Genomic DNA, 21,174 nt, shown 5'->3' with positions numbered 1-21,174 from the left:
TTAATGTTCTCTCAAATTTATACTCCTTAAGAGTCATTTGTCAAAAGGAATGAGTGAATTGGAAGTTAAGAACTGTGTTGTATGTTTTTATTTTTTCTTTTTTAATAAAATCCCTGTCATTTATTTCCCTCGTCGATGTAGGTATGTATGCAAAATTTAGTGACTATAGTATTTTTCCTTGGAAAATAAAAATAGAAATGGTCTGCCTTCAAGCACTCTGCCTGCTACAATGTGTCCTCTCCAGTGTAACCTAAAGATCACTTCTGAAGTGTGAGCCAAGAGAGCGAAGTTAGGTTCCAATTGCCCTGGATTCTGGGTTCGTGAAGTTAATCACCAAGTAATAATCTTTTAAAATTCAGTGGTTGTAAGATTGGTAAAACAGCTGTACACTTAAGAAATCGTTGAAGAGGACTTTTCCCTTGATATGAATGCTTTGTCCAAGTTACTATTTAGCAATAAGAAGTAATTGCCTCTTATCATAAGCTTCATCTCAGATCCTACAGCAGTAGGATCCAACCTGTATCCAACCCTCTTCCCCTCCTTTTTTTGTTATTAAGCATACAGAAAGAACATGAAAATCCTTGAGAAACTGTCTTTAGAATTTGTTACATGTGAATGCTAAGTTGATTTTGTCCTTGCTCATTAGTGGACAGCTTATTTTGGCCATTAAGTCATTGAGAATGATTGCTATCCATCTGTTTCCGGTCCAGGGTCCCTGCACCGGGAATCAGCAGAGCTTGGCCCACAGCAGGCTGTGGGATGCGGTTGTGGGCTTTCTTCACGTATTTGCCCACATGCAGATGAAGCTGTCTCAGGTAAATCCTCCATCCTAAATGACAAAGACTGTAATCACTGGCAAATTCAACATGCTTACTTTTGTTTGAATATGATCTTTCTTGAATAATTTCTTTATACATCTTTTACTCTCTACATATTTCTTAAAGATTTTATTTATTTTAGAGAGAATGGTGTGGCAGGAGTGGGAGCAGAGGGAGAGGGAGAGAGAGATTCGCAAGCAGACTCCATGCTGAGTGCATGAGCCCAACATGGGGCTCGATCTCATGACCCTTGAGATCACGACCTCAGCCGTAATCAAGATTCAGATGCTTAACCAACTGAGCCACCCCAGCACCCCTCTGTTACTCTATATTTTAAAAAGTTTTTAATTCAAGTATTTTATGCAAACTAAGAATAGGTGGGAGCCATTATTCAAATTGGAGAACAAAAGATACTAAGGAGTTGAATTTAATAGAGAAATAACACAGTGTAGTTCCCAAACATTGTACATTTTACAGTCCTTCATAGACCCAGACACCTCTTAGTGATTATTGACTAGAATTTTCCTCCTCCATCCAGGTGACTGAAAAAGGATTTGTAACCTGCAAATCCCTTGTTAAAGAGAAACAGTCTTCTTACTGAGTCATGAATGAGCAGCTGTTCTCAGTAGACAGACACTTATCAACAGGACATTTAATTTTGCGGAAGTCAGAGAAAAACTTCGTAAGGATAAGCACATAAAGAACAGATTTACAGAAAAGAGTAAATAAGTCTCTTGGATGCGGTGAACTTTGATGACGGGTCCTGAGATCTGACTGCCCGTTAGGGTCTGGGTGTTTGCCCCATGTCAGGTAGAGGAAAGACAGCAGGATTTAAGGCCAGAGCATTGGCAGTCCTGCCCAGTGTTTTCATTCACATGTCCCTGCAGTATGCCTGCACCAGCTCCCTTTCCTCCTGTGAAGTAGGGACAATTGCACACACCACCCCCCCACCCCCAACCCGTGGCTACAAGCAGGAGCCTATTGTTAAAGCAGGCCTTGGTGAAAGTGGTGAGGACAGGTTTTCATCAGTAATAACTATCACAGTAGGGAAATGTACAGAGGTGAGTGGGTGTTTTAAAGGGAGAAGGAGGCACCAGGCATGGGGGGTGGGGGCAGTAGAGGTAGGAAGGGAGAGATCACAAAGGGTTGGTCAGTGTAGATATGATTAGGCCAGCTGTGTCCACAGGTTGGCAATTACTGAAGTTCTGCTCCTACCCTCGTACAGAGACGGGAGAGGAGACCGGTCCCCCAGTGTCAGCAGGCACACAGGACAATTTTTTGTTTGTTCTCTTTAGCAGCCTTGAGTTTCCCCAGGCAGTCCCTCTAAGGTGGGCTAAGGCCACCCTAGTGGATGCAGCCTTAAGCTGGTAGAAATGCTGTCAGTATTTTGTTCAAGTCTTTGAGCCCCAGATTACACCCTGGTTGAAAAGAGGACTCCGAAGAGCCTGGCTTGAGTTTTGTCAACATCTAATTATTGGTGACTTCTACCAAATAAGGAAATAACATGATTCTTTCATCTAATCACAAGTGGCATTTTAGTGAATAAAGAAAACCAACATGAACCAAATTGATACACTTTCAAGGGAGTTCTCATTCTAGTGTAGTTCCATCATTTTATTAACACGTGATGCTACCTAGTAGTTGTTTAGTTTGTAGACCTAGCCAAGGGAATACTATTTAGAAAGTCTCATTTTTCCAGCCTCATATTTAGCAAAACCTAAATAAATAAAATGACTGCCTCGTATAATTATTTAAAAAGAAAGAAAGCATAGTTTCAAATTAAAAGAAAATTTGGTGAGTCATAATGTCATAATGTTGATGTAAGTACATTCTGTGTTTCAAGATGCGGAATCTAAGCAGTTGAGGTTCGGACACAACGTATCCTTGTAAAAGAATTTTTTTCGTGGCCAAAAAATCAAAAGCAAACACAAACAAACAAAAAACCCAGAAAATCTTAACCAGAGAAATATCAGGGTGTTGAATAAAATTGGTAAATAAGATACATTATACATTATTTGTATAGGTGTTACTTGGTTATATTTTTGTTAGATTGATGTAAATTTACATCATATCACTGTTTCGCCCATTTTTCCTGAATAAGTTAATTCTTACAAAACACATAGCATTTTTGTGTAATAAGTTAGGAAGAGGGAAAAACAAATTCAGTCTTCAAGTAAAAGAAAGACGTCCGACGTGTGGAGGCACCTGAGTCTTGCACGCTGTTGGAGAATCTGCTGCTGCTTTCATCCTTCTGTTAGACTTATTCATTGTCCTCACACATACTTAAATGAGATACAATCAGTAGTAAATACTAATTCTGAAGTATACCTCTTTGCAATAAGCTACATACTTACACTTGGCCTTTCTTTCATTTTATGATCCCAAAAAGTGTTTACGATGGGTGAAGCAGTACTCTTTGTGAGAATAAGTATGCTCTTCCTGCTACATAATTTTCTCATATTATCTCAAATGCAGAAATATGCTATGATTTTATATATATGATGCATTATATGTTCTATGTTAATATAACCTGTGTTAATGTTTTCAGGATTCCAGTCAAATTGAGCTCTTAAAAGAATTAATGGATCTTCAGAAGGATATGGTGGTCATGTTGCTGTCCATGTTAGAAGGTAATCTTGATTTATATTTTCAAGTACCCATTATTCTTTTATTTCAAGGATCAATAGGTGCTTGCTTGTGAAGTCTGCCTGCCACAGAGAATAAAATATCAACACTGAGATATGACAGATAACCGTGGATTTATCGCCAGCTTTATTACTGTTTTCTCCAAGTTATCTTTTTAAAAAGAGATATCTTGCTTATCTCAGTTTATGTAGCAGTGGGATGAAACCAGTAGTAATGTTTAGGGACACTTCTTCTAAAGAATACACTCTCCAGACATAGTACATAACGATTTTATTCATTTGTTAGTCTATGATCAGTGACTAACTGATCAGTGACTGTGATCAGGACTACGGGCATTTGAATAACTCCAGCTGTGTAAACCACTGCATTGAGCTGGCTGCACTGTGACTCTCGGGGGTTATTCACATCCTGCAGAAGGAGGAGGACAGAGGCCATCGGCCTGCACAGCAGCCGCTGGTGGCAGTCTCGTGCTCCCGCCAGGTGCCTCCCTCAGCACTCATCTCTGTCTTTTCTCTTTCCAACTTGTCTTTCTCTGCTACTGCATTTCTCTTCTATATCACGCGGTAATAAGCACGGTGGCCAAGAGCTGGGGTTCAAATCCCCAGTTCCCTACTTCCTAGCGACTAGTGCAACCCTTGCACTAGTTCCTTCTCCACTCCCTCCCCTGTGAAATGGAGGTGATGACAGAGGGAATGTGAGAAGTCTGTGATACCATGTGAACAGGACCAAAGCCATTAAAAAACCATTTGTTTTTGTTGCCTATCCTTCTTTCTTGAATCCCTGCTAATTTTTCCTCTGGTTCTTAGTCTGTTGTGCTTTGCATAACTGCAGGAGGCATGCGGTGTGCTAGAACTTCAAAGGCGCAGAACCTTAGGTGGCAGTCATTATATAGCCTCTGAGTGCAGGACGCTTTACCATGACGTCACATCAAATTTTAGTCTGGACGGCAGTAATGACAAGCAGAATAACAGTAGAAGCAGCAGTGATTGCTCCCGTGACAACATAAATTCACCCACTATCACATATCAGCTCATCTAATCCTCATGCCAGGATGACGAGTTTGATAGTATCATTATCGTTATTTAGAACATGAGGAAACTGAGGCACCGACGTCTGCCCAGTTGCTCAGCCAGTAGATGGTGGAGCCTGGATTCAAACCCAACAGTGCGGCTCCCAAACCCACGCTCATAACCACGGTGTTTACTGCGGCACGAGGGGACACCAGCAGACCTCACCACATGTCTTTGTTCTGTTTCTGTCTTGATGTTACACTGCACATTCTGTTCGAGGAATAAGAGCGTTCTGTGACTCTATAATTTAGGATACTATCTAATTTTCTCAAGCTTATCAGTGATCTCCCATTTTCTGACAATAAATATTCTGGACCATGAAGAAACGTAGGGAGAGGGCTTTACATTTTAAACCAGAAAGAGCATATAATTTGCTTTCAGAGGATCTGTTTGAAGTCCTGGCACTCGCCCCCACTAATCCTGTCGCAACAGGCACATTGATTAGCCTTGCTAAACTTCACTTTCCTCAATAATAAAACCAGAATTAATGAAAAAGTACCTGCCTTACGGACCTATGAACATTAAATAGGGTATTGTCTTCAAGTAGAGATTTTTCAATCTTTTTTTTTTTTTCTTAAGATTTTATTTATTTATTTGACAGAGAGAGACAGTGAGAGAGGGAACACAAGCAGGGGGAGTGGGAGAGGGAGAAGCAGGCTTCCCGCTGAGCAGAGAGCCCAGTGTGGGCTTTGATCCCAGGACCCTGGGATCATGACCTGAGCCAAAGGCAGTGCGCCACCCATGCACTCCCTCAGTGATTTTTCAATCTTCAAAAGCTGTCCAGATGCTCATCTTTATTATTAACATGAAACTGGACTTCAGTTTCTAGCTTTAGGATATAAATGTTTTCCCCATTTTTTCTATTCAAGAACATGTTGCTTTCTTGATCAATTTGAAGGGGGGAAAAAAAACAGCTTTTGTTCAAATATTGCTGTATTCCTGTTAGTCTAACCACTTTGCAAATACGGTTTTGCATATGTTTATGTAATCCCTCCTTTAAACTAGAGTTTGCAAATCACTATCCCTTTTTTCCTGAGACTTCATGCAGTGGAAGATAAACAAGGAGCCATCCTTGATTCAGATGTCATGTAAGACTTATATTGTCCTTTTTTTCTGTAGACAATGATTTTATCAAAAATGTTGCCTTTGAACACATGCAATTCTTGCCCACCAGGAAATGTTGTCAATGGAACCATCGGCAAGCAGATGGTCGACATGCTCGTGGAATCTTCCAACAACGTGGAGATGATTCTCAAGTTTTTTGACATGTTCTTAAAACTAAAGGATTTGACATCTTCTGACACATTTAAGGAATATGATCCCGACGGCAAGGGAGTCATTTCCAAGAGGGACTTCCATAAAGCGATGGAGAGCCATAAGCACTACACACAGTCCGAAACCGAGTTTCTTTTGTCCTGCGCGGAGACCGATGAAAACGAGACCCTCGACTATGAAGAGTTCGTCAAACGGTTCCACGAGCCTGCGAAGGACATCGGCTTCAACGTCGCCGTTCTCCTGACCAACCTGTCTGAACACATGCCCAACGACACCCGGCTGCAGACCTTCCTGGAGCTGGCCGAGAGCGTGCTGAACTACTTCCAGCCCTTCCTGGGCCGCATCGAGATCATGGGAAGCGCCAAGCGCATCGAGCGGGTCTATTTCGAAATCAGCGAGTCCAGCCGCACGCAGTGGGAGAAGCCCCAGGTCAAGGAGTCCAAACGGCAGTTCATATTCGATGTGGTCAACGAAGGGGGAGAGAAGGAGAAGATGGAGCTCTTCGTCAACTTCTGCGAGGACACCATCTTCGAGATGCAGCTGGCGGCGCAGATCTCAGAGTCGGATCTGAATGAGAGGTCGGCGAACAAGGACGAGAGTGAGAAGGAGAAGCCGGAAGAACAGGGGCCCAGGATGGGCTTCTTTTCCATCCTGACGGTCACGTCGGCCCTGCTGGCTCTTAGGCACAATGTCTTGACTCTCATGCGAATGCTCAGCCTGAAGAGCCTGAAGAAACAGATGAAGAAGGTGAAGAAGATGACCGTGAAGGACATGGTCACAGCCGCCTTTTCGTCCTACTGGAGCGTCTTCGTGAGCCTCCTGCACTTCGTGGCCAGCGTTTCCAGAGGCTTCTTCCGCATCGTCTGCAGCCTGCTGCTGGGGGGCAGCCTGGTAGAAGGAGCGAAGAAGATCAGGGTGGCGGAGCTCTTAGCTAACATGCCGGACCCCACCCAGGACGAGGTGAGGGGGGACGGCGAGGAGGGGGACAGGAAGCCCATGGAGGCCGCCCTGCCCTCGGAAGACCTCACAGACCTGAAGGAACTGACGGAGGAAAGCGACCTCCTTTCGGACATATTCGGGTTGGATCTGAAGAGAGAAGGAGGACAGTACAAACTCATTCCTCATAACCCGAACGCTGGCCTCAGTGACCTCATTAGCAACCCGGTCCCCATCCCCGACGTGCAAGAAAAATTCCAGGTAATGGGCTCCAAGTCACCGTAGCCCTCTGGCTGTCAGTTGGGTGTGAAAAATGAACCCTACACCCGTTCTCCTGCTGGCGCCAGAGCCTCTTACATGTGTGCCTTGACCTTCCAAAGGGAAGCGCTTGGCAACGCTGGCCTTGTTAAGAGTCTTTACAAATTACTGAAGTATCTTAAACTGTTGAGGTGTAAGCTCAAGTTCCCACCCTGACGACAGCCGTCAGCAGAGGGATCATCCCATCCACACGTATCTTATGAGTCCTTACCATGTGCCTAATGCCCCTGGGTGTCACAGTGCATCCAAGGAAACAGAAGATGTGACCATGGCTTTCAGACCGCCTTAGAGAGTTTGTTAGAAAGATATCGCTGACACTCATGAAAAAACTGGGAAACCAGTAAGTGTGCAACAGCATTTACAGACTGTAGGGTCACAAACGTTGAGAAAGTAGAGACATCACTCTGGTTGGGAGTAGTTCGGTAAAACTTAACGGGTGAGGAACATTTGAGTAGGGGATGAGGTGAGGAAGGTACTTCTGACGGACGGAAAGAAAGGGAGGGGAGCCCAGCAGGTCTGTCCTCACTACTGGCGGGGAGGGCCGAGTGCGGAGGAAGCTGAGGATTCAGACCAGCAGAGTGAAGGGCTTGTGTGGGAAGCGGGTCTCTTCTGCGGGTTATGATCTGGGTCGGGGCACAGGGTTCTCTCAACTCCTGCAGAGGTGACGTGTGATCCTGCTTTTCTTTCTTCTCCCCCTTGGCTCATTCAAGGAACAGAAGGTGAAAGAGGAAGAAAAGGAGGAAAAAGAAGAAAACAAATCTGAACCCGAAAAGGCCGAGTATGTGTCGTTTCTGTATACTTCCCTTTGTTTCAGTCAGTCTCTGTTGCTCGCTCTCCCTCCCCTCTGAGGCCATGCTGGTCAGTCTCGTGCTCCACGACAAAATCCGCCATCCCAGAGGAGAGGCTCTGTGGCCAGGGGGTGGGGGAGGTCCCCTCGGCTGCCACACCATCTCTTCCTCCTTGTTCCGTGAGGATTCTGTTTGTGGATGACTCCGGGGATTGTCCTTTATAAGCCGGGGAGGAGACAAATGTTCTGAACGCCGTTGCATGCAGTTCTTGCAGTGACGTCCCTCAGAGCGTGGCCCCAGAGCCACAAGCATAAAAATGGCCTGGTGAATTTGTTAAAACAAAGATCCATCCCTGGACCCCACTGCAGAGATTCCTAATACGGCAGGTCTGGTGCAGGAGGACCCAGAAATCTTCAGTCTCCCCTCCCACATTCCTGGTGCTACAGAGCAATAAAAACGGATCACTTCCTCATAACCCCGGCTTTCTGTTAACCATTGAAACTTACCTACATCTTTCCCTCAGTTCAGACTGTTTCATGTGCATACTTTTACAAATCAGCGAAGCTAAATTTGAAGCGCCCATAAGAGCTACTGTGCTCTCATAGCACTTGTATTTTTCCCTTCAGTGTTATTTTCTTTGGCTATTCTTTATAGTCGGCTCTATTTATAGATCCTTCTTGGTTGTAAAAATGGCCACGTTAATGACTGTTTTAGTGAAATGAAACAGCATGACCGTCATTTCAGGGATAAATCTTCCATGTTAAAAAGGATGTTAGATAGACCTAATACAGGTTAAGTATGAGTTATGTATATGCGACTACCCATAAAAATACCTTCATGAAGGACTGTGGTATTTTGCACCTGGAAGGGGTGTAGGTGTCAAATTTCAGTGCTTCTAACTCTATGATTGTCTGCAAAATGAATATCTTGACATGCTTTATACATGTGAACAGCCAAATGCATATGCCTCTGATTTTAAGTCCTAACGGCTGGTCAGTGTTAAAACATTAAAATCGTAATTTAAAAAGAAGGTTATTTGAAAGTCATAGCAAAAAAAAATGTCATTGATACTCTTTTTACCTAAATGTTTTTATTGCACAGCTGGAAGGTTATGCACTACATATGGCTATAAAGACACTTCAAGCCTATAAAATGTCCTTTAGATTTGAACTTCACAGGATTGTCCATCTACGGGGGATGGGCAAAGGCAGGAAATCCTAGCCCTCATTCTAAAATTCTGAATATCATAGTGGACTAGAAGAGGAACCTGTTTTCAACAGTGATACTTTGATTTAAATACTTATTCATTTGTATAATTTGGCACAAACTTGTTACCTCTTTAGTTTCTGGTTGGCTTATATTTCATTCATTTGTGTTTATAGGGGAGAAGATGGAGAAAAAGAAGAAAAAACCAAAGAAGAGAAGGGTAAACAGAAGTTGAGGCAGCTCCACACACACAGATATGGAGAGCCAGAAGTTCCTGAGTCAGCGTTCTGGAAGAAAATCATAGCATATCAACAGAAACTTCTAGTAAGATGTTTTAGAGTGAATATTTTTATTGGTAGGTTGTGAGACCATAATAATTCAGGCACAGCAAATATTCGTTGATCTTTCCTTGGGTGGCAATCAGGGGACCCAGTCAGTCCTACAAGTATGTTTTATTTGCTCACCTGAGTGTGTTCATATTTTATAATAAATGCCTACGGTCTGCTGCTCCATCACCAAACCATAAGCTGCACACATGTCCACATTACCTGAGACCGTCTGATATAGTGACGGCCAGCAGAGGGCAACCAACGTCTTCCCACAAAGACTTTAGGGCAGATTAATAAATATACTCTGTGGGCCATTATGTGAGGGTCTGCGGTGCATGAAAGCAAAACGCGACTGTAAGGGTACAAGTAGATTCATATTGCTATTCCAGAACTGGGTTCATCAGGTTTTCCTAGAACATCACCTTTTTATTAAAATCCCAGTTACAAAAACATTATAGTAGTGAGCCAGCTTCCTCCTGATAATAAGAAGGCCTATTCAAATTTACTCTTTAAATAGAAATGAGGAAAGAAGGGAATGAAAAAAGAGAGGACATTTATGTAGTGTCCTATATATTTTGCAGAAATGCTCCCCAAATAAAATGCATATTCATATTTGAAAACCCAAGAAAGGAGGTATAGTTCTCTGTTCATATTCATACAAGATGGAATTCATAAAAATTTTCACTGAAAGGCCTTTTAATATAATAATATATACAGTTTTTTAATATAATTATATATTCAGTTTTTTAAGGCAGGAAAATGTTGGGAGATGAATGTGCAGAATAAACCTTGAGGAGGGGCTAACCAACAATGTCAGACCTAGAAACCAAGGCCAACATTCTTCGCAATAACACCATTTGAAAGTCAAAATCATATTTAATGTTTTACAGCCTTTGCAAAATCAAAAAGGGACAGGAACACAGTATATTCTAGCTCTTCACATATAAGGAAGTGGATTGTCCTCAGTAATTATATATTCTACCTCCTTTTATGTAAATAAAATATTATACATTCTTACATCATTTATGCAAACATATTTTAATGAATAGTTTCAACTATGTCTTCTTAAATTATTTTTTATTTTCCCTATATCAATTAGTACAAAGTATCCCAAATGTAAACATTTTGTAGATACCTCTGGATAATCGTAGATTTTCAGTGTTGTGATAGTTGCCATGGTAACAGGGGCAGCATAGATGGTAGGGCAGTAGGTTGAAAGGGCTTACTGACAACCCTCCACAGCCCCAGTGGGTTCCTGAAGACTGCATTTAACCACAGGCACACAGAGCCAGTCAGTGAGGTCTTCTTATGTCATCTGCCTCCGGGTCACGTGTTCTCTGTTTTCCTGCTTCTCTTTCCAATATGACTTTCTCTCCCCACCATTTTGCCTACACAAGACTAATCACAGCCACGTCAGGCCACCCAAGGCCCCGTCCTTCAGGTCTTTGGGACCTGCCAGCTCAGATAACCAAGGCTACAGCCTCTGTGACCCAGTTCCAGCCTTCTGCAAGGAGAACCAATGTGACTAGTCTGTGGTGGGCTGCCTTAGTCTGTAAGCCATGGCAGTAAAGGTAGGGTCCTGGGTGGGAGATGACACCAGCCAAATGGGGTGTGTACATGGAGACTGATAATGGGGTACATTGTCATCTTGATAGGACCTGTCATGCGAAAGCCCCTGGCATATCCTCTTGGATGCCTCGTTGACATCTCCCACTTGATAGTAAACCAGAGACTTGATATCTCCCCATCGCCTTTTTCCTTAAACCTACTTCTCCTCTGGGTGTTTTTTCCATTCGCTAAATGGCACCAACCATGTAATGAGTTGCTCTGACCCCAAATCCAGAAGTTACTATATCTGAGTCCTCTCTTTCTTGCCTCCCTCAAATCCAATCCAGCGGGAACTCTTCCCAGTTCTGTCTTCCAGGTATAGCCAGAGTCTGCTCCGTTCTTCCATTTGCACAGCTCCCCCTAGACCAGACCACCACCACCAGCATCATCCCCTCCTGCACTCCCTTGGTAGCTCTGATTAGTCCCCTTGCTTCCACTCGCATCCTGTCTCCCACACAGCAACTGGAATAATCTTTCCAAATTATAATCTGGTCATATCAAGCCCTCTTCAGATCCCCTGATAGCTTGCCTGCCATCCCACCCAGAATAAAGTAATCATTCCAGTTATAATAACAAGATTAATAACTAACTTTCCCTCCATGAACTTATCCTCAGAGCAGACTTTCTGAGGAAGCTTCTGTTGTTATGGCCACTTCGCAGATGATAGAAGGGATGCTGTCAGAGTGCTTAAGCGCTTATCTGCATTTGCAGCGAGCGAGTGTGCAGTGTGGCTCCAGAGGTCATAAACCAACCCACTGCATGGGAAGGAACATTACAAACTTTACCAGAAGCCTATAAGCCTATGTCCACCTCACCTCTCTGACCTCATTTGATCCTAGTCCCTCCTCTTCTCTTTCACTGTCCCCAACAACACATTCACTCTGAACTCAGAACCTTTCTCCTCCCAGCCCATGTGCTCTCTCTCTCTCTCATACACTCTCTCCCCAGTCGCTTACTTGCCTTGCTTTCCCATGGTATTCAGGATTATGCTCAAATGTCATTTCCTAAAATAAGCCTTCCCTGACCCATCTATCTAAAATAGCACCCCCATTCCAAAAGCCCTTAACCTGACGGCTTTTCCTTCAAAGCATTAGCATCCCTTGAGATTATGTTTTGTTTCATTTTATCTTTAATCTGTGGTTGTGCTTATCATCTCTATCCTCCACTGGTAGCCCAGATTTTCTTATTTGCTGTTACATCTACAGCACCAAGAATGCTACTTGATAACAAAGTAGACTCTTGAGAAATAGTTTTAGGTAAAGGAAGGAATGCTTAAATTGTCTGCCCATGTCAATATCAATTCAGTGACCTTTTAATCATTTTTTTCACCTTCAGAACTATTTTGCTCGCAACTTTTACAACATGAGAATGTTAGCCTTATTTGTCGCATTTGCAATCAATTTCATCTTGCTTTTTTATAAGGTACGTATGTCTTTGTCATTCAGTAACCAGTATGAAACTACAGATGGATGGAATTGCATGTATAGAGTTCACAAATCCACTAATAAGCATGTCTAAACCCATTCTAAAATGTTTTGATGAAAGAGGAACCTAAAGGTCAAACACGTCACTGACGGTCTAGTAAGGCAGTAGATTTTTTTCCTCTGAACTAAGTGGGAAATGCCCCCCTCTACCCCGGCATGCCTTAGAATCCTCAAGTCTTGCTTGGATTAGAAAGCATTTTACAGAGTGTGCTCATTATTTATCATCAGTTTTTGAAAAGCTATCTTATTTTTAGCCCTTGCTTTTAGTCTTTTCACGGGACACGGGCTTCATCTCTGGCTTTTTGCTGGGTTTCCATTGGGTTTCTGGTTTGTGCCGGTATCTTAGAGGAAGCGAACTGACTCTACTTTAAATGGTTTGAATCAGGTCTCCACTTCTTCTGTGGTTGAAGGAAAGGAGCTCCCCACACGCAGTTTGAGTGAAAACGCCAAAGTCAGCACCCTAGACACCGGCTCGCCCCGAATCATCGCGGTTCACTATGTCCTGGAGGAGAGCAGTGGCTATATGGAGCCCACGCTGAGGATCCTAGCTGTTCTCCACACAGTCATTTCTTTCTTCTGCATCATCGGATACTACTGCTTGAAAGTAAGATAGTAAGGCACCAAGGTACCTGTGTGTGTCTGTGTGTGCACGTGTCTGTTGCAGGCTGGACTTCCGGGGAAGCAGACTCTGAGATGGGGAAATTACCTGCATGGGGATTATTAGGGAATGTTCTAGGAGTCAACACCTGTGGGGCAAGGGAAGGAAGCAGAGTGCAATGGAGGGACAAGTGGGGCTACCTTTCAGACATGATAGGGCACATGCGTGGGCCTCAGTCCACGAGGGTGGGATACCCCTACATGGTTGTCTTGGGTTGGGGCATTTGAGGCTTGTCTTCAGGGCTCCACATTGGCTACAGACTGTCCCAAGGGCAGGTGGCTTTGGGCCTTCTTGCTGTAGCTTTCTGTTTCATTTGGTAATCATTCCCATAATGGCCAGTTTCACCCAAACTTGACCCCACAGAAGTAACCCACCCTGTGTCCCAGCGATGCTCCGGTGTATTAGAGTCACGGAATACGTCATGTGGAACCTGAATCATTTGAATTGTCCTTTGTTAGGAACGTGTCTAACGCCTTCATGGCAGAAATGCTTTTTATAGTTTGTTGCATTTCACCCAGAAAATAATAGAGCTCTATTCCTAGATCCCTGCCAAGAGAATAATATAATTTGGTGAATAGAACTCAAGAGTCTGTGAGTGCTCAGGGCTGCCCATTACTTTTGCAAACCTCTTTATTTTTTCCTAGCAAGACCCCTTTTCATGGTAACACTTTATTTCACTGTCCCCTGCCTCTGATTGTGAAACTTCTAGAAGACTTTGAAAAACCAGAGCCTGGAGTAAAAGACTATGATGTAAAATTTTCTTCAGAAATTCCTCTCCTTTTCTTTCCTGTTTTATGAATTGGGGCAGGAGGAGGTATTCTTGAATACTTCCAGAATGTCTGCATCCTCTTCATATCTGTGCCCTGCATAAAATCTGTCCAGATGAGGCGATAAGAATATGTTCTGGAAATATTTGGGCAAACTGACAAAGATTTTTGCAGAAATTAAAGTTTATTTCAAAATGCATTTTGGACACTCTGAGCATAGAATCAGATTTCGCAAATAAAACTGCACTTGTTAGGAGCATACATTTTGGAACCTTGGTAACATTGCTATATTTTATTGTAGCTGTTTGTGTCTCTCATATATATAAAGATATATAACAAATATATTGTAATAAGAGATGTATCTTCTCTTTAATATTTAAAAATGATTTTTTTAGTGAAAATATGTGTAAAATAATGTGTGTTTGGAAACATAGGGTTGTACATGGCATCAGTTCCATTTCTATTTTTCCTAAACCTCTAGATGTTCCTTTCTGCCTAAATATAACCAATTCATTTTCACTCGGTTTTGGTCCCTGGAAGTAACATGGGAAATATTTCTTTTTCCAAAAAGCTGTTTTGTACAGGTAGTGACCACAAGAGATACCAGTAAATCTAAACTAATTTTAACATGCTTATTTTTTCAAACGTAGGTCCCATTGGTTATTTTTAAGCGAGAAAAGGAAGTAGCTCGAAAACTGGAATTTGATGGGCTTTATATTACAGAACAACCTTCAGAAGATGATATTAAAGGCCAGTGGGATAGACTTGTAATCAACACACAGTGAGTAAAGAATTTTTTGAGACATTTCTATGCTCAAAAATTTTAAGACAAAGAAAAAAAATGCTGGAGTTCTTGCAGATTTGTCAAAAGTTTAGCACAGGTGAATAATAGTGATATTTTCAGCCAAGAAAATCAAAAGACTAAGTGCTGTCAGCTTCTTAATGGATGCCATCCATTTTTTCCCATCTGTGTTCTGAATTCCTTAATCAAAAATGGCTTTGAGTCCATTTTCACAGGAGTGATGGAACGTGACATCCATTACTCAGTGTTCAGGGAAGAGCACAGTTAGAGGTACATAACTACAGTGCAGGGTTCTCTCCTCCAAAAGCACAGAGGTGGCAGAAATTAGGGAAAGAGTTGTAGCCTTAAAAGCAAAAATACTGAATTTCATACTTTTGACGTAAGCTCGTTGTCGGTACCACCAAGCAGCAGGGTATCAAATGAGTTGAGGAGTATGACCTGTAAAACTTAAGGCAAAGAAACAAGTACTTTTTCTGTACCCTAAATATTTAGCCTTGTGAGCTCAAGACCCAAACTACTAGCTGCTGTTCCAGGTATAAATTCATCACAAAAGTGTAATTGTCCAACACTAAAAGTATTAGTGATGCAATACTTTTTGAGTAGTTTGTACTACTCAAGACTGAAATACTTTTTATTTTCACCAGTTTTGCTTATTCTTAAAAAATTAACATTTCTATAAACTCCCAAGTTCTCAAATAGGGATGGTTTCTTTGTGCATTATAAATGTTTAATTTATCAACTCTAGCTGTTTATACTAAGTCAATTAAGTCTTTCCCTTTAAGTGAACTCAGCGTTAATCAAGGTGCCAGAATGGTGTTTTGGTACCTTGCTTAGTTTTCTTGAGGATAACTAGGGGGAATGAGATGTTTTTTTTACTTCGTGGGAAAAACAATGACAGAATTTTAGGTACTTTAATTTTTAAACACAATTGACAAAAAACTGTATTTGACATTACAAATGACATATACTGACATGTAAATAAATATAACAAGCCTGCTTATTAATAAATACATTCATATTCTTCTCTACTAAAATAGCAGCCCATAGTCTTTTGTGATTTTGCATGTATATATTGCTAGAGTAACATTTATTTATTTATTTATTTTTAAGATTTTATTTATTTATTTGACAGAGATCACAAGTAGGCAGAGAGGCAGGCAGAGAGAGAGAGAGGAGGAAGCAGGCTCTCCGCGGAGCAGACAGCCCGATGTGGGGCTCCATCCCAGGACCCTGGGATCATGACCTGAGCCGAAGGCAGAAGCTCTAACCCACTGAGCCACCCAGGCGCCCCTAGAGTAACACTTAAATAATATTTGATCTACCTAAAATATAGAAAAATTATGGGATAAGATGGGACATAAATTATGATTTTTGTGAATGGAAAGATCTTACATATTATTTGAAGTATGTTGTATAGTTCAAACAGTATACTGTTGCTTATTGTTTTCTTAAATGATATTATTTTACTTTTATGCTTTTGTATTTTTTAGGTCATTTCCCAACAACTACTGGGACAAATTTGTTAAAAGAAAGGTAATACTTCTCAAAAAGAATGCATTCTCTGTTTCTTTCCTAGAGCACACTTCAGATTTGAATTTGATGCAGCTCATATGTAGAATGAAATATTGAGGTGTGCTTCATCTGTCAATGTCATTTCAAAGTGGCAGTGAAATTGAATATGAATTTCAAAAACTGCATGTAAAAAATACGCATGCGCTGTAGCTATAAGATAAATAAGCACTGTTTTATCTGCCTGTCCTCTGACTCCGGCGAATAAACAGTGCTCGGTCTGCACCGTATCAGGACTTGGTGAGAATTTTCTGAGATTGTTTGGGTAACATAAATTAGCTGATGGCCATTTTCTGATAAGACAGCTATAAATCACTAGGGCTGGAATCCTGCTTTACAGAAGTCAAGTCCTTGCATGACAAGAAAGGATCGAGTTTTATTTACTTTATATAAACTTCAAAGATCTTTTTATTTTCATCACGTTTTATCCTTCTAATGCCCACTGCCTCAGAGTGTAGTGGAAAGAACACTGATACAGAGTCAGTAGTCCACTGTGGCACCTGCTATGTCTCTGATTTTGAGTCAAGGATCATCTCTGCTTTTCCCACACAGAATTTTAATGTTAGATCAAATTTTTGAATGAAATATATGCACCATTACTTGTATGTTGTAAAATACTCTAGTGATTACATTCTAGCTCCTACTTATTCTTTGAACCTTTCTAATTGCCAAACTGACCCAGCTCACCCTCTGCTCCTTCATGGGTTCTAGCCCCAGAGGATGCTCTGTGGAGTGAACAGGCAGAAGTACCGGCCACATGAAGTGGTCTTGTTCCCTTAGATTTCACCAATTCAGTGTTACTCAGGACGGTTCTCCAGGAGCAGCTGCGAATCCTCTATTACCAGTCTCAGGGCAGATGGAGGGCTTGCACCACAAGTTTAAATCAGGTACATGATGAAACCATTGACCTTTTTTCCCCCCTTCTAGTTGAGAGTAGTGTGTTTTTTATTTTGGTGCAAGTTTTTTGTGTGACCTGGCATTGTGAGTAGCACTGAGCTACTGCCTAAGAGCACATCCAAACTAGGCCAAACATTGAAAGACTTATTTTTAAATAATTTAAAATAGATAATTTGATCATTTTAGTCTCCTTAATTATTTAATGAAGAAGCAGCTTTAAATTGTTAAAGCACAAGTTTCTCAGAAGGAAACTGCATATTCAGGATCAGATGAACAGTAATTGCAGCAGGACTATTCGTGACACTCCTGCTGTGTGTGTGTGTGTGTGTGCGCACACACATGTGCTGCCCAGTTTGTTCTTCTGGGAATGAGGTGAGAACACAGTCCAGAGGGAACCACCACTCAGCTTATCCCAGCCAGTCTGTAGTGCCAGGAGAATAACACAGAACAAGTGTTTTCATGAACCTTTGTAATCAGTGTTCACAGACTCTACTCTTTCATGCTTTCATTTACTTTCATTATATACATTTAGAGAAAACTGATTTCTTTAAAAGATTTATTTATTTTAGAGAGTAAGAGAATGAGGTGGAGGAGGGGCAGAGGGAGAGAAAGCATCTCAAGCAGACTCCCCGATGAGGGCAGGGCTTGATCCCACCACCCTGAGACCACAACCTGAGCTGAAATCAAGACAGACCCTTAACTGACTGAGCCACCCAGGCACCCCTGAATTTTATTTCTTTTTTTTTTTTAAAGATTTTATTTATTTATTTGAGAGAGAATGAGTGAGAGAGAGCATGAGAGAGGAGAAGGTCAGAGGGAGAAGCAGACTCCCCGTGGAGCTGGGAGCCCGATGCGGGACTCGATCCCGAAAGTCTGGGATCATGACCTGAGCCGAAGGCAGTCGCTCAACCAACTGAGCCACCCAGGCACCCCCCTGAATTTTATTTCTGCTAGTCCCTTCTTCCTTCCCATTAGTGTGCTGCTTCACCCACTCTGGCATTCCTTGCCTCCTTTCCCCATGTTATTTCCTCCTCTCCTTCTGCCCTCCTGTCCTACCCCCTTTACCTCTCAGAGCTGGTCCTCTCTCCTGCTCTTCTCTCCTTACTGTTTTTGTTGCCCCCACTTCCACTGTGTGGGGGACTCTCGTGGTCCGTCAGCATTGGGCCAAGAGTGGCTGTGTCGTGGAGTTGCATCCCCTGAGCTCAGGGGTGAGCTGTGGGCCCATGTCTATGCACAGGTCTGAAAACAGGCCAGGTGCATGTGACCAAGGGAGAGAGGGGCCAGAGCGATGACGGGGGTTGCTCAGAGGGGATTCAAATGGTGCCCCGGAACCTATGCTCGGACTGCACTGAAGACAGGAGGGCGGGGGAGACAAGGCTCTGGGGATTACTGAAGGGCTGCTCCACTCAGGAAACGATGGGAGTGTTGAATGGTGGGGATGATGGCATCCCGATGCCATCACTAGTGGCCCGCCCTTGGTCAGCAGTGGTCTATACAGACCTTGGCCGCGAGTCAGCTCCTGCCTGATAGCTTTCTCACTCCATGTCTTGCCAAGCTTAGCAACCTTGAGCATGTTCTGTTTTCTGAGACACAACTTCTTTATCTGCAGAGTAGGATCCTAATAACAGGAAAGTTATATACTGTGACAATCCTGTGAGGGAGAGCAAGTCAAAGTTCTTACCATGATTCCTGGCACAAAGTAGGAATTTGGGTGAAGTTCCTTTCATTCCATCTTCTTCTACTTCTTCTCTTACATATTTGGCCTACTCTCTTCCTTTTGCATGCCTCCCTCTTGAGTAAGAAATCTTGTTCTGCTGAGGGTATTATCTAAAACGCTGTAAGCTTGCTGTGACCTTAAGCAGTGTGATCACAGACAAGGAGCCATAAACAAGAATTTCAAGTGAACTTGAACATAAGGCAAAAATATAATAAGTGTAAAAATAATTAGATATTTGTGTACACAGGCATACAAGGGGTTAGTTAATGCATGAGTTGGGTCAAGTGCTTTTATTCCTGTCCCCCAGGTTATGGATAAGTACGGAGAGTTCTACGGCCGGGACAGAATCAGCGAGCTCCTAGGCATGGACAAAGCCGCTCTGGACTTCAGCGATGCCCGGGAGAAGAAGAAGCCGAAGAAAGACAGCTCCCTGTCGGCTGTGTGAGTGCAGCTTATGCCCTTTCCTATAGCTATAGACTGAAAGGAGAAGAAATTCAGACATTTCTGAAATTGCTAGTGCACTGATTTCCTTTCCCTCAATGTCTGAGGCATAGAGAGGAGGGAAACAGAAGATATACCTAAGGTCTGCTTTAAACTTGGAGGGGTTTTCAGTTATGGAATGACTGGATTTTTTTCCTACTAATTTTAGAAGGTGGCTTTTTGTTATTTACATAAAGCAAAAATAAATATTTGTGTTCTTAATTTGCTTTTTCTACTCCCTAAATGCCACTTAAGTCAAAGTCAAACTTTGACTTTCTTTTCTGATGCTTAGTGCCTGAAAAGAGGTTAATCTTTCTTATGTCTGGAAAAGGGATCTGTGTATCTCTTTCATTAGAAATGTTCAAAGTTCATATTCTTTTATTATAATGTGTTTCATTTAAATAGCAAAAACTCCTATGCTAGAAATACTATGCTGTCATGCTATAACTTGAAAATTTAATTTTAAAATGAGGTGCTCCTAATACCATGCTTTTAATGGACTAATTTATTATATAACTAGAAGGATGTGAACCAGTTGAGTTGAATTTGCCTGAGACTGAATTTTTCTCTCTCTCTCTCTCTCTCTCACACACACACACACACACACACGTAGTGTGAGTGTACATATAAATATATTTTGCAAATTGGATCACCTGTAATTCTGGAATAAATGTTAAGCATACATGCTTATAAAAATGTAATTTCTTATTGTAGCCACTTAAATGATTTTAGAAGAAATGTAACAGTTACCTTTCCTTTAATATAAATCAGCCTTTCCCATTTGTATACTTACGGTCTCAGCCAACTAGGGATGTGATGATGACTTTGAAACTATTACTTTGTCTCAGATAAATATTTTAGCATTTAAAAAAGAAAACCGGGGCGCCTGGGTGGCTCTGTGGGTTAGGCCTCTGCCTTCGGCTCAGGTGTGATCCCAGTGTTCCGGGATCGAGCCCCACATCGGGCTCTTTGCTCCGCAGGGAGCCCACTTCCTCTCTCTCTGCCTGCCTCTCTGCCTACTTGTGATCTCCGCCTGTCAAATAACTAAATAAAAAATCCTAAAAAAAAAAAAGAAGAAGAAAACCACTTTGGCTGACCTATCTTATTCAGTCATATATTTTTTATCTACCTGAAAAGTTGTTAGGGCTAGTGGTTTTTTTTTTTTTAAAGGTTTTATTTATTTATTTGACAGAGAGAGAAAGACCACAAGTAGCGGGGGGGGGAGGGGGGGAAGGAGGCTACCTGCTGAACAGAGAGCCCAATGTGGAGCTCGATCCCAGAACCCCAAAATCATAACCCAAGCCGAAGGCAGAGGCTTAACCCACTGAGCCACCCAGGTGCCCCAGGGCTAGTGGTCTTTAAAAATAATTTGAACTCATTTGAAAATCAGACAAGCAAACATATGACAAAAACTGTAAATTTAGATCCAAAATATCACCTCGGTGCTTTAAGAAAACACATGTGGGACTTAAAGACTGTTGCTGTATAGAAAATGAAGAACACTGATGGTGCTTAGAACTAAGACCCTTATGCTAGAATTTCAGATAAAACAAGAGTCAGAGTGGTGCTGAGCTTTCTACTAATATTCTCAGATCTCTGACAAACAGTGTAGAATCAACAAATTTCACTGGGTTATACACTTTTCCTGGCCATCTTTATGACCCTAGAACACAAGTCTGAAAAATGAAAGTTCAGACTGTTTTTATTGTTGGGTTTTTTTTTTCCAGGATGAACAAATAGTTTCAAATGAGGGGAATTTTCCATTGTTTCACCTAGGAAATGTTTCCAAGTTTGACTCCTTGCAAA

At 42.0% G+C, this 21,174-nt stretch overlaps 1 protein-coding gene and 1 long non-coding RNA gene across 15 annotated transcripts in view; one reads left to right on the top strand and one right to left on the bottom strand.

The window, feature by feature from the left end:
* RYR2 (ryanodine receptor 2) overlaps nucleotides 1–21,174 on the top strand; it is a 756,727-nt gene that overhangs the window by 701,270 nt on the left and 34,283 nt on the right. For all 7 annotated transcript variants that reach the window (XM_032312097.1, XM_032312094.1, XM_032312091.1 and 4 more), the window contains 10 exons: nucleotides 711–815; nucleotides 3,367–3,448; nucleotides 5,709–7,006; nucleotides 7,774–7,841; nucleotides 9,234–9,381; nucleotides 12,330–12,416; nucleotides 12,864–13,082; nucleotides 14,554–14,684; nucleotides 16,196–16,238; nucleotides 19,196–19,329. In XM_032312097.1, the coding sequence (XP_032167988.1) occupies nucleotides 711–815; nucleotides 3,367–3,448; nucleotides 5,709–7,006; nucleotides 7,774–7,841; nucleotides 9,234–9,381; nucleotides 12,330–12,416; nucleotides 12,864–13,082; nucleotides 14,554–14,684; nucleotides 16,196–16,238; nucleotides 19,196–19,329 (2,315 nt within the window). The remainder of the gene's footprint in view (nucleotides 1–710; nucleotides 816–3,366; nucleotides 3,449–5,708; nucleotides 7,007–7,773; nucleotides 7,842–9,233; nucleotides 9,382–12,329; nucleotides 12,417–12,863; nucleotides 13,083–14,553; nucleotides 14,685–16,195; nucleotides 16,239–19,195; nucleotides 19,330–21,174) is intronic.
* LOC116572784 overlaps nucleotides 14,680–21,174 on the bottom strand; it is a 75,023-nt gene continuing 68,528 nt past the window's right edge. For 4 of the 8 annotated variants that reach the window (XR_004278511.1, XR_004278510.1, XR_004278512.1 and 1 more), the window contains one exon: nucleotides 18,084–19,024. This is a non-coding gene — a long non-coding RNA (uncharacterized LOC116572784). Of the gene's footprint in view, nucleotides 15,152–16,686; nucleotides 17,593–18,083; nucleotides 19,025–21,174 lie in introns of those variants that run through there. The other 4 variants (XR_004278516.1, XR_004278513.1, XR_004278517.1 and 1 more) reach the window with 4 other exon arrangements.

Source organism: Mustela erminea, chromosome 14, assembly GCF_009829155.1.
Source record: "Mustela erminea isolate mMusErm1 chromosome 14, mMusErm1.Pri, whole genome shotgun sequence".
NCBI classification, from domain to species: Eukaryota; Metazoa; Chordata; class Mammalia; order Carnivora; family Mustelidae; genus Mustela; species Mustela erminea.
The sequence above is the reverse complement of the archived record's forward strand: the minus strand, read 5'-3'. Positions and strand labels throughout refer to the sequence as shown.